We start from the raw sequence: 17,240 nt of genomic DNA, 5'->3' as shown, positions 1-17,240 counted from the left end.
TTTTTTTTTTTTTTTTTTAATGTACTTAGTACAGGGTCACAGGGTTTATAGGATCTCACTACACAGATCATACTTGTAGTGAGTCCTCCTGTTTTTCAGCCTCCCAAGAGCTGGGATTATAGGTGCGTGCTGCCATGTCCAATCTCAATAGCTAAGTCAGTGTGCTCTGGGGGCACGGGTCCGGCAGGGCAAGCTGGAGATCAAACTCTGGCCCTTGTGTCTGCCTAAGCAGTTACTTTAATCCACTGAGCTATCTGGCTGGCCCCTGATTATTATATTGCTACCAGAAGAATTTTGGGATTTATACTGTTGATTAACAGAGATGAACATTATTTACTTTCAGGGTCTATTGTTTTGAAAATGTTTTCCTTTGCCCATCATTTCTTTAAAGTTAGGTCATATAGAAAAGAAACAAATTAGATAAAATTCTCTCTCTCTCTCTCTCTCTCTCTCTCTCTCTCTCTCTCTCTCTCACACACACACACACACACACACACACACACACACACACTGCATTATACAGGAACATTTAAGTCCTGTAGCTCAAAAATCGGATTGGAAACTACAGATGCAAAAGCACATTGCCTGTTCTTGAATTATGAAATTCAAACTCTACTCCTTATTAGAAATGTGACCCTGGGACAATATTCTAAATTGTTTGGAACCCCATCTTTTTCCTATAGAAGAGTAATGAAACTTAGCTCATAGGGTTAAGGATCAAATGAAATAATTGTGGTGTTTATGCCTGCCTCACAGTAAATGCTGTTACTGTTAGTTGCTATTATTTCTATGACAATCATAGTAATAAGCAAAGGCAGGGAGAAAATAAAGGAATTTCAGAGAATAATAAAGGGAAAAGATATAGTAGACTATCTTAAAAGATTTAATGAGCATGTATATTAGGACAGCATTATAATGTAAGTGTTGCACAATATTATATGCCATGTATTATGCAATGCATGTAGCATTTATTATTATACACTATAAGCATTTTATGGCCTTCATACTTTCCAGATTACCGTGTGTGACCAAAGAGAGATACCTCTTGTTTTAGGCCGTTGGTGTCAGGATGAGCTGCTCTGGGCGCTCACACTTCTCCCCTTACTGTTCCTGAGCTTGCCAAAGCCTCTAGGACACCAGTTGGTTGCATGGAAATTTAGGCATTTAGTGCAGTGGAGCTTTGTTGTGCAGAGCAAAAGTCGGCCTCCTGAAGCATGCCTGCGTTCTGTTCTCTTTCCCCTCAAACTTGACATGGCAAACTCTGCTAGTTAATGGGGATGTGGCAGGCGGAAGGTTTCTCCTGTCTCTGTCCTCTTGGGGTCTCACTCTAGTGGCGAGACAGACAAGGACAATTTTATGAAGGATGATATATTTTTAACTCAGTACTAGAAAATAAATGAGAGATTAGAATTTTAGTAAGGGAAATGACCTAGAGCTTTTCCTGATGAACCTTTTAGAGTTTTCAATGATAAAAACAGTCCACTGTCGCTCCCATGCTGTAGGTTCACCACCACTGACCTAGAGTGTGTCTGGAAAAACCCCTAAGAGGAAATGATTGTGATAAGTAGTAGAGAGCTAGATAAAGGGGTCTGTGGGGTTTCCCAGGCAGGAAGGATTAGCATGTGGAAGGAAGACACTGATGTTTAGAGGAATTTTTAGCCCAGAGGTCAAAGAGCAGGGAAGCATGGTAGAGAAGGGTATTAGCTGTATTATGCAGGACCTTTTAGGAGATACCAAGAGGTTTCTTTTTTTATTATTATAAGATATCAATAACAAAGTTCATTATCTATGTCTACACGTGCAGTTCAGTGATATTGATAAAGTTATATTGTTACAACCATCACTGCCATCCGTATCTATGACTTTTTATCTTGCAAAGCAGAAACTCCATACCCCTCCACAAAACTCTCTATCCCTTCTTCTCTCACTCCCTAACAACCGTCATTATACTTTTTGTCTTTATGATTTGACTGCCCCACATAAATGGAATTAGATAGGATTTGTGCTTTTATGACTAGTTTATTTCACTGGGTATGATGTCCTCATTTCCCCCATGTTATGGTATATATCAAAACTTCCTCCCTTTTTAAGACTAAATAATAGTTCCTTGTATGTACAGACCCAGTTTTCTTATCCATCCATCCATCCATCCATCCATCTATCCATCATCCTTCCATGCATACTTGGGTTGCTTCTGCATTTTTAACTCCTATGAATAATGTTGCCATGAAGATGGATTTATAAATATTTCTCTGAGACCCAACTTTCTATTCTTTCAAACATATCTAGAAGCAGAATTAGCAGATCATGTGGAAATTCTATGTGTAATCTTTTTAAGACCCATCATGCTCCAGGCCAAGGATTTTAAGCTTGAAGTTTAAAATAGCCAGAAGCCTTTGGTAGAGTTTAAACAGAGAGTAGAGTTGAACTTGCAGAGAGCAGAGTAGAAATGGAGCTGTGTGCATGCCCTGACTTTGAGTACATCTTCCTTAGGCTGCAAGCTGTGTGCACAGAAGCACCCTGTCTTCTCTACATTCCCATGTCCTTTTACCTTTTCTTGAAAGAATTTTCATAACCAAGTAGTCCTCAATAAGTGGGCTAAGTCCTTGGTACATAGAGTGAGTTGATTTAGTTCTAAGTAGAGTTTAATGTCTCCAAAGTCATTTTTACCCGTTTGGAATATAGTTTATCCTCTCACCAGAAGAGAGAACACCTTGCAAGTTATTCATAAAGCTTTGATATCTATCCTTAGATAAAAGTCGTGCAACCTGGATGAATATATGTATGACCATCTTTATTTTTTTTAAGTTACAGAAACTATGTCAGCAGTTCTGCATCCTGCTTTATTTTTAATTTATTTTTTCTCAATTTAATAATGTTTGCTTTTTCATTATTAGAAAATAGCTCTCGGCTGCACCTGCCAACTAAAAATGATATGCCACCACCTTAAGGGGCAGTTGCAGCATTTTCATAACCTTGTCAAGCATGCAGCCATATTTCTTATAGGAAGGGAAAGAAACAGGATTGGTCAGCACCGTGGTCCTCTCCCCTCTCTTTTCCTTCTTTCAGCTGAGTAATGTGGTGGTGAGCCTTTTCCCTCTTCTTATTATCACTGCTTTTCCATCCCAGTCTCAAGTGTGTCACTTTTATACATGTACAATTTTGAATTTTCTGAGGCGGTAACCTCTCTGTTAGCCGAAGTTGAACTTACCTGTGGTTGGGTGGGTGCAGCTGAAAGCTCTGATCAAGAGGAGCAGGTGGGCTCTGCTGGTTTAGCTCTTCTCCACTTCTGCCCTTCGTAGCTGTGTATTCTCAGGCTCATTACATCTCAGTGCTTCAGTTTCCTCTCCTGTAAAATGGTCATGTCATGAGAGTTCCTTTCTGAAAGGGTTCTCATGAAGGATAAAAGTCACTCTACCACAGTACCCATCATAAGCACTCAGTCACTCAAAGATCAGAGTCTGGCTGCTCACTAGATAACCATTCTCAGGAAGATAATACAGTATCGTTAATAAGCCTGGCATCCTGGCACATGCCTATAATCCCAGCACTTGGGAGGCTAAAGCAGGAGGATCATTGCAAGTTCAGGACAAAACCTGGGCTCTAAAAGTGAGCTCGAGGCCAGCATGAACTGCATAGCAAAGGAGCAATTAATGCATATTTTTCCCCCTCTCCTTTTTAATTTTTTATGATTTTTGGACCATTTTTGCATACTTATATCTGGAACTCTGAAGAAGTAGTTTGAAAACAACAATATACAATATAACAACCATTGTTGAATTCATATCATTGTGCTTAGGGAAATTCTGTATTGTGTCTAATGGGTTTTCTTTTGGCTATTTTTTTCTTTAAAAAAAAAAAAGCAATGACCCCACCACCACCAAATGTGTGTGTGTGTGTGTGTGTGTGTGTGTGTGTGTTTGATAAGTATGTCCCCAGTCAGTACCAAGCAGTTTATTTTAATTTTTTTAATTAATTATTTATTTATTTATGTGTGTGTGTGTGTGTGTGTGGCCAGCTCAGCCCACCAGGGGGCGGGGCTGGCTGGCGTGTGGTGCTGGGGGATTGAACCGTGGTCCCTGTGCTTTGCTAAGCTTGTTCTAAGTAGGTGCTTTAGACCACTGAGCCATCTCACCAGCCCACCAAGCAGTTTAATGTCAGGCATTGGGATAGCTTAGAAAAGCTATATTTATGGGTCAGATGGGCTTTTTTGACAAGGACTTCCCAGGCATCATACAGTCTGGTCACATCTCTCCAAATCTGAGTGATATCCAGACAACAAATGCACAGTCTGACATAGCTGTGTGGTTGGGGACTCCCTCCTCACTTCCAGTAATGCACTAAGCCTAGACCTGAAGTCAGTGAAAAGAACCAGGTTAACAACCCAGGAAACTTAAATTTTGCTGGTTGAAACACAGAGTGTAGTTCTGGCAGCTTCATTTCGAGTGAATCCTCCTTACACCAGAGCTTGGAGCTTTTCTCAGAAGGCAGCAGAGAGAAAAGTTCCCTGTAGCTCAGGTGCCCATCCACTTTGAGACTTGTGGACCCAAGGCCTGCTGGGGACCTGCCTGTGTATGGCAGTGTGTTCCAAGGCCATGGTCCTACCCATAGTCCTGAGGCACCCTGAAAAGGGAACAGTCAGTGTGGAAATGTCTCGCAGGGTGAACTGGAACATATTACTTGGAGGAGAAAGCTTGGTGTGGCTACCAGTGGTCCAGGTAATGCCAGGGCTACCGTTTTGGGGCTCTGGGCTTTTTCTACTTTGGGAAGAGCTGGTAGGGAGTTGGGGCCATGCAGCTGCTGCTGCGGAGGCAGTGTGAGTTTAGTGAATTTGCTTTGGCCTCACAGGAAGTCAACTCAGCCTATAGTGCCATACATGCTTATAGGGAGGTAGAAAATGAGTACACTGTGCTTTGTACTTTTCAACAAATTTAAAGTTGTTCATAATTAAGAGAAAAAGAATAAAAATAGGAGAAATACACATAGACAGTATCGTGGAAGTCCTTGAAATGTAGGTGCAGGAGGTGGGCCTCCTTGCCCCAGGCACGATCAACTGTGAGGTTCCTAGGCGGACACCAAGGGAAACCACTGACTCTAGCGTGACTTTGGATTGGCGCTTGCTGTTACCATCGCCGTGCTCTTCACTGCCGCCGTGACAAAAGTAGCTGTCATTTATTATTATTTCCATTCCATGTCATATACTTACATATCATGTTTGATCTGCCTTCCAGCTTTATGAAGCAGGTATTATGGTTCACATTTGAGGGAACAGGTTTGGAGAGGCTGTGTGACTTACCTTGCCATCTCGCTGGTTATCTTCCATCTGACCCAAATCAAGGGTGCTACTGTCTCTCTTGCTCAATTTTCCATGTTTCTAATTTGGGGGTAACATTGGTGTGCTAGGTCCCTACATCAGTGTCTTTGAGCTGTATTTCATTGTCACATAAGTGGATTGTGAACCAATTTACTGGACAGAAAACAGTAAAATAGACCATAACAGAATACATTCCACTTAACTGCCTCTGAAACTTCTATTGCTGACATGTTTCTCTGTTTATGTATGTACGTAGTAGCAAAATATTCCATGGGAAAATATGTTTATTTTGGATCATTGTCAGAAAGTTTGAGAACCACTGTTCTAGAGTTATGATGGTCAATTAAACATAAAAAGTTATTGCAGAACTATTAAAGTCTCTAAAACTTACTGCAAGCCTAAGTCATCATTACCATTGGAAGCTGACATAAACAAATAAGGGACGGCAGAGAAGTTGTGAAGTACTGTTACTCCACGCATTTGTCCCACACAGACTTTGGTAACCTGTCACACATTATGCCCAATGAAACTGGGCCTCCTCACCTTTGACATTCCTCAACCTACCACCATAAGCCTGAAGGTAGAAATTTTTTTGCTAACCCTGCAAAGCTGTGTATTATTAAAGTAGTCTGTGGTTATAAAATGTTGCTTAGCATTCATATTCAGGACCAGTAGATGACCAGTTTTTGCTTAGCACTTACACACCTCTGGCTTTCATTTAAACTTGAGGAAATCAGGTGAGATCCCTATGGCAGCATGCATTTTCTTTATAAGTCCCAAAAGTTTTGGCTACTATCTGCTCCCCTCATAGTGTTCCCCATCACATTCACCGTCTTCATCTGGAAATCGTCCACCTTTTGCCTTTCAAAGGGTGTGTAAGTCAGTGCTCACTAGCTGTATGTGTGTAAAGGTGTGCTTACAGTGGCTGCCTGTGCATTCCGGTGTGGAAGAATGCAAAAGGGCTGTCTGGATGCTAGAGACCCAAAGGATCCAATCACAAGTCAAGGCTCTGGAGCTCACTATGGAGCCACATGTGAGTCTGTATCTGGAACCCAAAGGCACTGTGCTGGGAGGCTTGAAGAGTCTGTGCAGTAGCACTAAAGAGTCTGCACTGGAAACCAGGAGACAGATGTCCAAGGCAGTGGCGAAGACTGGGGCTCCTCCAAAGAAACAGAAGCAAGACTTTCTCCTTCTTTCCCTTTTTATTCCATTTGGCATCCAAGCCTATTGCTTGGTGCCTCCCAGGGTGGGTCTTTCTTCTTCAGGACATCCATCATTTGTTCACACAATCAGAACTATTCTGGGCATTTCTTACTCAAGTTGACACACAGTTAGCTGTCACAGTGGGTGTCAGGCCAACCTAGAATGTGCACCTATTTTTGTTTGAAACAGCGGTGAGAAAAAGCAGCTCTACTAAGGCCATTTTCACTAGAACACATTCTTTCCTCATTAACTTCAGTTCATGAGGGAATTCCATGGAACATGAGGTGTAGATCCCCCAATATCTGCCCTGAAAATACAGATCTCAGGAGATGGATTGCTTTTCAGCTGAAAACTCTAGTGATCACAACAGGATCCATGCTTATCCAAGTGAAGATCATGTGTAGGATTATTTGCCTACAGTTTATGAGGGAAGCTTCTAAATTTGGCAGTACTTGATGTAGACCCTCCAGCAGAGTGGTCCATGTGGAATTAGAGATGTATCAGCCAGGTACGGAGGGCCCTTTCAGCACAGGGTGTGGTGCACAAGAATATCTGTGTGTGGATTTTAAATCAAGCCTCAACATGACATTCTGAATTGTGTGAAGCAGAACTCGAGCAGTTCAATTACCAGAACAGAAAGCAGGCACTTGGTGTTTTATGGACCTTGCTAATGAATGAGTCCCATGGCCTCTGCTGGACCAGCTTCCCAGCACTCTGCCAGCCTGCTTCCCACACATCTGCAAATCCATCAAGCTGTAGTGCATGGCTAATGCCAACAGAGCCTGCAGTCTAGGCCTTTCTCCCTGGGACACATAGAGATCTGAAGTCATTAATAATTCATTCTAAAGTAATGAGCAGAGCTGTACTAAGTTGTAAGATGTAATAATCAGGTGACAGATCAATTTATTGCTTCACTGTGCCAAAAGATGAGAGCTAGTGATAAAAAGGTGGAAGTTTTCTCCCCAAAAGTTTTCTACGACTTAGGTCAGTGTATTTTTTTAAGTTCCGAGATAAAATGGATCATTAATAGGAAAATGAATTAATAAAGAATGTCGAATAGCCTCTAACCTATTTATATGCAGAGTTGCTGATCCAGAATTACTATACCTTTTTTTCCAAGTGTCTTTGGGCACTGGGCCTTGCAAGTCAGAGTAATTATTACTCATTAATTAAATCTTAAGTAGTGGAACATTGGGCCAGGAAGATAGCTCAATGGCATAAGTGCCTGCCTGGCATGTTCAGGACCTGAGTTCAGTCCCTGGTACCAGAAGAAAGAAAAAGGGTGGGGGGTGGAGCATAGCTTGAGACTTTAGAAAGGGCGTTGGGGATAGTTCAAATGGACTTCCCCCAAATCATCAATAATAGTTTGAGGTTTATGAGTAAGTAATTGGGCTGAGAATAATAGTCCACATCTACTGAGATGCTACACTCATTCCTTACTGCCTCACTGAAAATTCTCCCATGTCAAGTACTGTGCTCAGCACTAGTTCAAATAAAATACCACAGTGCTTGTTCTGCCTTTGACTGAGCCTGGCAAATCAACAGTTTGTCAAACAAAGAAGAGTTAGAATATACTAGAGAGGAAATGATAGTGGACAAAGGCAGAGAAGTGTGAAAGAACAGAGGATGGAGAGTGAATTACGCATAACTTCATTTCCTGTGCATTATCACATTTAATCTGTACATAAACATCTTGAAATAGGTACATCATTCACCCCAGCCTTCCCTTTTATAAAGTGGAGGAACCTAAAACTTAGGGTTTTAACGTAATGAGCTACTTCCCCTGGGACCCTAAGCTGGGGAGTCAGCCGAGGAAGGCTTAGAGATGAGTCCCGGGAAAGTGAGCTTTTTCTGAGTTTCCCCTTTGGGTGTAGCCCAGTAGTACAGAGCTTCCCTAACATATATGAAACCCTGGATTTAATCCTTACCATTTCAAAAATTAAAGGAGTGGGCACTATAGGTTTATTATTACAATTATCACATCAATTAAACAGCAGCATTGGTGCTAAACACTTAATGTAAGTTGGGCCATTGTATTCACTAATAGCAACCAGGAAAGGTATGAGACTTGTTTTCAGCAGAGGAGTGTCCTGGGCTGAGCTGGATTTCAGACTGTAACTTATGTTGGCAGGAAGGATAACGCTAAAACCTAGAGGTTCTAAAATCGACACCCTGGTTCTTAGCCTTTTGTTTATATCGATGAGGTATGGAAAAACAGGATAGTAAAAATGATCATCATCCAAACCATGTATTTTTGTACTAGCGTACAATGTAACAGTGATTTCTCACAGAAATAGCCTGTTGATTCATCTGCACAAGGGAGTTTTGTGAAGGGAAGATAAGTCTAATGACCTAGCTGGTCTGGGAAGGAAGTAGGATGGAGAATTCCCTTCCCACACTTAGTAGCTGGGGTGGAAAGTAATGATGTTCTAGGCAGCTTGTAAATACACATACTTGATGATTGACTGAGGCGCATGACCAAAGCCTCACCTTGCCGGGTAGGAACATGACCATCTATCTGCATTACTCTTATACATTGATGAAGCCGTGTCATTCTGGGAAGGATGGAAAGCTACAGTAGACCCGAAGACTCAGCTAGAACTAAGAATATGTGTTTAAAATGTTTTTATGTGGACCAGAGGCAGAGCAGGACACTGATAGCAACTATCCCTGCTGCAGGTGTGGCTTAGCAGCCAAAGAGCAAATTCTCTTCCTGACAGGGCTGCACCATCATTACAATTCCATGGACCTAACTGCACGCAACCCCTCTCAGAGGGGGAAGTTCAGTTAGATTCTTAGCTTCAAAAATTATAGAAAAGCACACATGCTGATAAACTTGGCTAATGTAGTATTTCAATAATGACTCAGTTTAAAAGCTGGCTCTCAAGGTATAAAATCTCTTTTCCTCCTACAAAATAGAGGTATATGAGAGAAACAGTGCAGGCATTTATAGAACTGTGAGGAAAAGTGCTCAGTATAAATAGCACTAAATGGTAGGGAGGTAGATCTGTGCAAACCGTCATCTTTGCTAAATTTCCCTCTTGGTTCAACTTAATAATGAATAGCTTTCTTCTTCTAACAGGTGACTTAGGGAAGCTCCCGATATTTTCTTAGCAATAATAAGTGGCATGAGTTTTTCACTCACTTCTCATCAGTTATTTACATGTGTATTTTTATATACCAGGCCAGCAAATGAACAATTTGGTTTTAAAGCTAGGTCCTAGAGGGGCCTGTGCTCAGAGTTTAAGATACATGATTTGGGTAATTGTTTATCTAAAAACATGTATATGTATCTAATAAATTACTCAGACCCACACACCATAGGTCCTGTGCATGTCTTAAATTTTGAGTATAAATGACAGTATAAACACAGACTTATACATGGGTATACAGTAGTGCTTTTTATTTATTTATCCCATTCTCACATAATGGGAGCCACATGTTTAATAGGGCTTTAATCTTTCAAGTCTAAAGTGCTGAATTTACCAGATCTGCCCATTTTAAAAGTTAGGTTTATTTTTTGCTATGTTTGTAAATGAATTAAAGCCATCGAGAGTTTTTGTATTTGCACTAGAGAAAATGTTAATGATCAAATTGCCATTAGCATTTCAGCAGTAGCCCAGTACAGAAGTTGTAACTAAGAGGGATTAACAGTTACTGGGGGGCCAGGGAGATGGCTCAGTGGAATAAGCGCTTCCCTGGCAAGTGCAAGGGCCTGAGTTCAATCCCCAGTTCCAAAAAAAAAAAAAAAAAAAAAAAAAAGTTACTGGGACTTGCGGGATAGCAATTCAGATGTGTAGATTCCTAACTTGGCAGGTAGCTGTTTGGGCCAAGTTTTTGGTTTTTTTAGGCCAACTGGAAGTTGTAAGAAGTATCATATCCTGAAATAGCAAAGTAGCTCAAATGCTGAATAAAAATTTATAAACTTTAGTAGGTGAAAATATAGGTAGAAAAATTTCTAATAATTCATACTCCAAAGATGCCCCATGTTCTGCCTTCCACAGATGAAAAATCTATAGATATGAAGATAGTAACATAGGAAAAGTATGGGAAGGCCAGCTGTCCCCGATGTCCTGTCTCAGTTTTTGCTTTTTTCTCTTACTTGTTCCCAGTGTTGCTAACAACCATAAGCAGAATTTGATGACGGTGGCGAACCTTGGGGTGGTGTTTGGACCCACATTACTGAGACCTCAGGAAGAAACAGTAGCAGCCATCATGGACATCAAGTTTCAGAACATTGTCATCGAGATCCTGATAGAGAACCATGAAAAGGTAATATATACTTGGTCCCTGGCAAGGAAGAGTGTACTTTGGAGGAAGCTACATCGAATTGGCCTTCATTGACACAGGTTTACATTGCTAATGTTTCTTTCACTGTGACGAGGATGAACTTGCTGATTCTGCTAACACAGTGGTAATGATAATCATAAGAGTGCTGGTAGGGGTGGGACCAGTGGCATGTATGGCAACAGCCATGGTGGCTGTGGTTGTGCCAGGAACAGCGCTTAATGCTGTATGTAGCTTGTCATTTTATCCTCACAATAATCCAGTAAAGGAACTCCTAAGATGAGGCTCATTTTTAAAACGTCCTTTACCCATTTTTTAACTTGGTTTTCTTCTTACAAATTTATGAGGCTTATTTATTTATTTGTATTTAGTACAGGGTCTACAAGGTCTCACTGCACAGACCGTACTCGTATTGATCTTCCTGTATGAGGCTTTTAATGTTATGAATATTAACTTTTTTTCATTTGTGTTTCAAGCAGTTTTCCCATACAGTTTGTCTATAGATTCAATTAATGACGTGGCTTTTGCTCATTTTGTGTGCATCTGTGTATGTGGTGGATGCAATCTTATTGCAGGACACCGGGGCTTCTGGCCACTGAGTTGCCTCAGAAGTGTGCTTACAGTACTGAGAGTGGGGGGCAGAGGCTTCCTTCATCTGTTCTACCTCAGTTCCTAGCAGCAGATCCCTCTGGCACTTCCTCCTCTAGGCTTCTGAAGGGCTGTCTAGGCTGTTATTTGGCAGCCATAACTCTGAAATCTCATAAAAAATATTCCTTTCCCTAAGTAAAAATTTTGCCTAGAATAGTGAGTTAATCGTAGAGGATAAATCTACTATCTGACTACAGTGGTCCCTTGGTACTTAACATTAATTGGTTCCCAGAGACACACATACCAAAAAGGAGTACCAAACTAGTGGTTTTGGCTAGAAAGGATGATCATAAGTCAATGGACACTGACAAGGTCTAACTTGCACTTTAAATGTCAAACAAAGGACGAATACTGGGAGAGAAATTTTGCATCAAATTCTTCCAGTACTGAATTTGGTGAGTTTCAAAGCAGTTGAGTGCTGTACCAAGATATGAATGTGTTTACCTGCACTAATAGTACAAACCACCATTGTTTTTGTCTAAATTTTTTTAAGAGCTTCCTAATTTGCCTCGACTTCAGACTGTCTATTCTGATAACTATTGTAATGTGCTAAATCAGACCATTTCGGTGGCTTTCCACTATGTTCAGCATGGAGCCTGAAAGGTCCACTCTAGCCTCTGTCCCCCCACTGTTTATTTAGCTCATCTGACCTCCTGCGTCTTCCCTACAGCTGAACTGACTGCTTGTTGCCCCTTGGACATGGGAAGCGCACACGTGCCTCACAGGAGGTGCGTGGGTTTGCTGCTCCCTTCACCTGGAGTGCCTGGAGCGCTCATCCTCCATGAAACCATGTGACACATTCCCCCACTTCCTTGAAGTGTCTGAGTGAGGCTTTCTGAGAACTCTGTGTCTAAAACCACAAACAGTGCTAGCCTCCAGCATTCCCTTTCCTCTTCCCTCTGCTTTTCTGTTGCTGTCACATTTACCACTTTCTAGCATATTATGTAACAGACTTATTTTAGATACATTGCCTTTCTCCTCTCCATGAAGGCAAGAACTTTCATTTGCTTTGTTGATTGTGTGGTTCCTAGTTCCGATTCTCTTAGGCCAGGCGTTGGGTGAGTGTGACAGCTAAGCTTCAGAATGACTGCAGTCGCTGAAGAGAGCTGGCCAGTGTGATCCGTAGAACACTGCAAAGGTAGTGATGCGTGATTCCTAAGATTAGTCACAAGAGGCCCTGCAAATTTTGTCTTGATTTCTGTATGTCTGTCTTCTGGGGGATGTAAGCCCCTGTATCGTGAGGGCAGTCATGATAGACCTGCAGGGAGGAACTGAAGCATCCTGCCAACAGCCAGACAAGCTTGCCAGCCCCATACCCCAGTCGCCTTGTAAGTGATGCCTTAGCCCTGACGGTATTTGCAGATAGTGCAGCTCCAGCCAGTATTTGAGTGCAGCCTCATGAAAGAAACTTGAGTCATAACTGTGCTGCTAACCCCCTTCTGGAGTCCCCAACCCACGGATATGGGGAGTGATGAATTGTTGTTTTAAGCTAGGAGGTTTCAGCACTAATTTGTCATGAAGTATTATATGACTTAGAATCTGTGAATGTACACATTTACACCTTAACAACATCTCCTACAAAGGTAATTAAGCAACCTAGTCCTTTTCTTAACGTGTTAATAAGAGATACATGAAATTAATACTTTATCAGAGAAAAAATGCCTTCTTTCTATCCTTAATTTTGGGGTCCCATCTTCCTGTCTCCTTCAAATATAGGAAATCAGGTAGAGGGGTTGTTTGTGCTATATACAATAAAAACACACTTGTGGAAAGGGAACTGTATATACTAATAACTGATAACCTGGTTTCTAAGACAAATCACTTGGGTTTAAGTCCACTACTTCTTGCTAGCTATGTGACCATGAGCATCTAGATCATTGAACTTTTCATTACTCAGGAGAGAGTGTTCAGTAGAGCCTGACTTAGCTTCACATTGAGTGAAGTGGCAAGCCACCAGCAGTTTCATGGCGTAGAAACAGACAACAAACAATCCCAAAGTATCAGGGATGCAGGACAGTAGAAGCTTATCTTTTACCCACATAACAGCTCCATACAAGTATTCTCAAGTGGCATCCTCTGGAGTAGTTCAGCAACCCAAATCCCTGCCACTTTATAGCTTCCACGTGAATAAAAGTGGCCTCTTCCAATTCTCCACATGGGTAGAAGTGGTAAGATTTTTGTGGCCTATTCCAAGACGATGCTCCTTTTATTTTTCTCCTGCATCTGATTGCCCCAAACAGGTCACATGGCCACATCTAAATGGAGAGGAGGCTAAGAAAAGCAACTTAACTGTATGCTCACAAGAAAAGGAAACAAGTTTAAAGATCAACACACTGGTCTGCCACATTCCTTCTGTTGGTTTTTGTGAGATCAAATGCAGAGATTTCTATAAAATACTTAGCCAGGATTCTTGGATTATAGTAAGCTTCAGTAATTACAAACCACTTTTTTCTTTAGCAGTCTCAGCAAAATTCTTTGGAAATAATATTATCTTCAGATATCAAGTATCCCACTTTCCCAAGTAGTACTTTTTATAACTTAATCATATCCTAACTAAAATCATTTAATATGTTGAGACCAAGCACGAAGGAATGACTTTGGTTGTTTCATGCCCTTACAGGCAGCATTCAAGTTTGTTCATAGCAAGCAGCATCTAAAGGTTTTTGACTATCCTTGGGCCCACAGAACTAGCTTGACAGTTGCTCCTAGTAATCTATCTATCTATCTATCTATCTATCTATCTATCTATCTATCTACATATCTATCTATAGATAGACCTGTGTCCCTTCCAGCATCAACTCAAGTGACTTGACAGGGATTAAAAGGTCCAACCTTGCCTCACACCATAGGCCTATAGATAGATATGTATATAGATAGATAGATAGATAGACAGACAGACAGACAGACAGACAGACAGATTGATTGATTTTTTTTCCCCCTCAAAACCGGGGATTGAACTCAGGCCCTTGCGCTTGCCAGGCAAGCACTTATTCTACTGAGCCATCTCCCCAGCCCCACTCCTAGTAATTTTATTGAACCTTCTACAAACAAATAGCCATCCTATCTTAAATACAACATATAGAAGCAGAAGTATGAAATTCATGGCAGAGCCTATAAATACATGAGCAAGTGGCTGATGACAGGGGTTACCTAGTTTGGTGCATTATGAATTATATTACTCTTGGATTTTGAGTTTATGTTGTGCAAATAAAAGAGTATTATGGTGTTTCATTATATATTCTTTTTTATTAGTCTATACTAGAGGATGGGATGAATCACAGAAGGATTTATGGTCCTGTAGAAGCCAGGGATGAGTATGAATGAAAACATTCCAGGAATAAACTTTGTCTCCTCCCTGAGGGAATTAGAGTGACACTAAGGCAAGGCTTTTTAATACAGGGTTTATGGTAGGCCACTGTTATATTCAAGAACTATATATGTGTGTTATTTTAGGGGGAAAATCCTTAATACCATCAGTTCTGTCTTTTAAGTAAAAACAACTTGCATTAGACAGCTCAACTCCTTTTTAAATGTAGCTTTGGGCATAGCCTGGTACAGAATGGAGACATGTTGTCTTAGTCTCTAGTGGAAGGCTCTGATGTTTGCCCCACAAGAATACTAAGCATCCTTGGCCATGCTGGCTTCCTGGACACAACACTCTGGATAAACTCCTTGATAGCAGAACTCAACTGTAGCCACCAAATCCAGAGCATGTTTATGTCCTTAGAAAATATTATTAGAGACTTATTCCTCAAAATCCACATTAATATTTAATACTGTTCCTTTAGGCTTAGCTGTAATATTCTAGAAACATACAAACGTCTAGAAATAGCTACTTATCTGAGTAAATTTTAGTGTCAGAATTTGAACAAAATGCTGACCCCACACTTGAAGAAATGCTTTCCAGCAGCACCTTTTTATCTGATAGCATTTGCCCTCTTGGCTTGAAAAAAGCCCTAACATGGAGTTTAAATATATGACCCCCCCCCTTGGCTAGCATATTACCCTCTCATGCTGTTCAGAACATTTCATATAATGTAGTAACTTTATGCCTTGGAATAGCACTCAAGCAAGAGCTAGGAATAAATAGAAAATAGTTCTGAAAGGAGGGTGTGGAAACCCAGGCGTCTAGCCATTGGAACCATCTCTTAGACAGAAAATCACAAGATGCCTGTTCTAGTTTTCTATTATTGCATAGCAAATGATTTCTAAACATAGTGATTTAAAGAAGCAACATTTTTATTGCTCTCAATTCTCTGGGTCAGAAACTTGGGGAAGGCTCACCTGTGTCCCTTCCAGCATCAACTCAAGTGACTTGACAGGGATTAAAAGGTCCAACCTTGCCTCACACCATAGGCCTAGGACTCACACACACCTTTGGTCCTGGCTGTTGGCTGGAACTTCTTTATCCTCCTCCACATGGCCTCCTCCCCTCCCTTTCTCTCACCACACACGGTCTCTCCTCACTCAGTAGCTCAGCCAAAACTTTGAAGATGTCAAAGGTCAAACACAGAAATAACGGGGACCTTTAACATTAGACGTGGAACAGAATGTCATCTCCACCACATTATGTTGATCTCATCAAGCCCAACTCCATGCCTGTGGTTTGAATATAGTTTGGGTGTTGAAAATGGACTTTTGTATTGAAATTTAATCCCAATCATGAGGGTCTTAGGAGGATGAAAACTTTATCTAAGCAGGGTGTTTAGATGGGTGGTTTTTGAGAGGTGTTTATGATTGTCAAGGTGGAGTCTGATGATTAAATTATGGGTGGGATTCTGAGAAGAGGAAGAGACCAGAAAAGGCACAGGTACATATTTCACATGCACACATATGTACACACTCCCTGTGTCTTGCCATGTGATGCCCTGTACCACCTCTGGATTCTACTGGTGAGAAATCTGTCCTCAGATACAGCTCCTTGGCCTTGGATTTCCAGAAGTGGGAACTAAAATAAATTTCTTTTCTCTTACAAACTTACCCAACCTTTTGTATTTCATTACACTAACACTAAATGTATGCCAAATTAGAAAATGCAGTTGATTTAGCAACTGACATATCTGGCAATTGTGTTTCATTTCCGTAATATTTCACAATTGATATGAGAAGTCAGTAATAAAGATAATAGTGTGTCTTAGTTGCTCTTGTTGCTGGGACAAATACCCGACATTCAAACTTAGGGAAGGAAGGGTTTATTTAGCTCACTTTTACTGGAGGTTTCATAGTTTAAAGCAGCTGGAATTACGTTGCAAGACCTGGGAGCCTTACTTGATCAGGAGAGAGACACTCAATGCCTCTGTCTTCTCCAAACATCTCCTTGCCTGAGGTGGCCTCAATCACAGACACTGCTGGCTCACCCTACAGAGTCTGGAGGGTCCAGTAGGACCCTCACCACACCTCCAAGGGAGGCCACTGGCCTGGGGGGTGCAGAGCGCTAGCATTTTAATGGTTCACAGCTCTCTGGCCCCGCCCCTCAAGCCCCGCCCTGGTCCTCTGGCCCCGCCCCTCAAGCCACTTGCCGCTCCTTTTTTTTTTGTATTTATTATTTTTTTTTTATTTTTTTTTCTACAGTTTTACTGATAAACATAGCAATGAGACAGTTTCAAATCAAATCGGAAGTACAGTTTCAACAAATAATACACTGGATATATTCTTCTTAGTGGTTAATTGCTGTACAAGATGCGGACTTGTGATCCTATTTACAAACACCATGAGAACAAATCATTCCAGTCATTAAGACAATGCAACTATATATCTACCCCAACCACTTTGAATACACAGATACAGA

At 41.1% G+C, this 17,240-nt stretch overlaps 1 protein-coding gene across 5 annotated transcripts in view; it reads left to right on the top strand.

Moving 5' to 3' along the window:
- The window catches only part of Arhgap26 (Rho GTPase activating protein 26), a 466,344-nt gene that overhangs the window by 346,597 nt on the left and 102,507 nt on the right, over positions 1–17,240 (top strand). For all 5 annotated transcript variants that reach the window (XM_023704062.1, XM_023704060.1, XM_023704061.1 and 2 more), the window contains exon 18: positions 10,630–10,789. In XM_023704062.1, the coding sequence (XP_023559830.1) occupies positions 10,630–10,789 (160 nt within the window). The remainder of the gene's footprint in view (positions 1–10,629; positions 10,790–17,240) is intronic.

The sequence above is a fragment of the Octodon degus genome, unplaced genomic scaffold (genome assembly GCF_000260255.1).
Source record: "Octodon degus isolate 3935 unplaced genomic scaffold, OctDeg1.0 scaffold00185, whole genome shotgun sequence".
Taxonomy (NCBI): Eukaryota; Metazoa; Chordata; class Mammalia; order Rodentia; family Octodontidae; genus Octodon; species Octodon degus.
The sequence above is the reverse complement of the archived record's forward strand: the minus strand, read 5'-3'. Positions and strand labels throughout refer to the sequence as shown.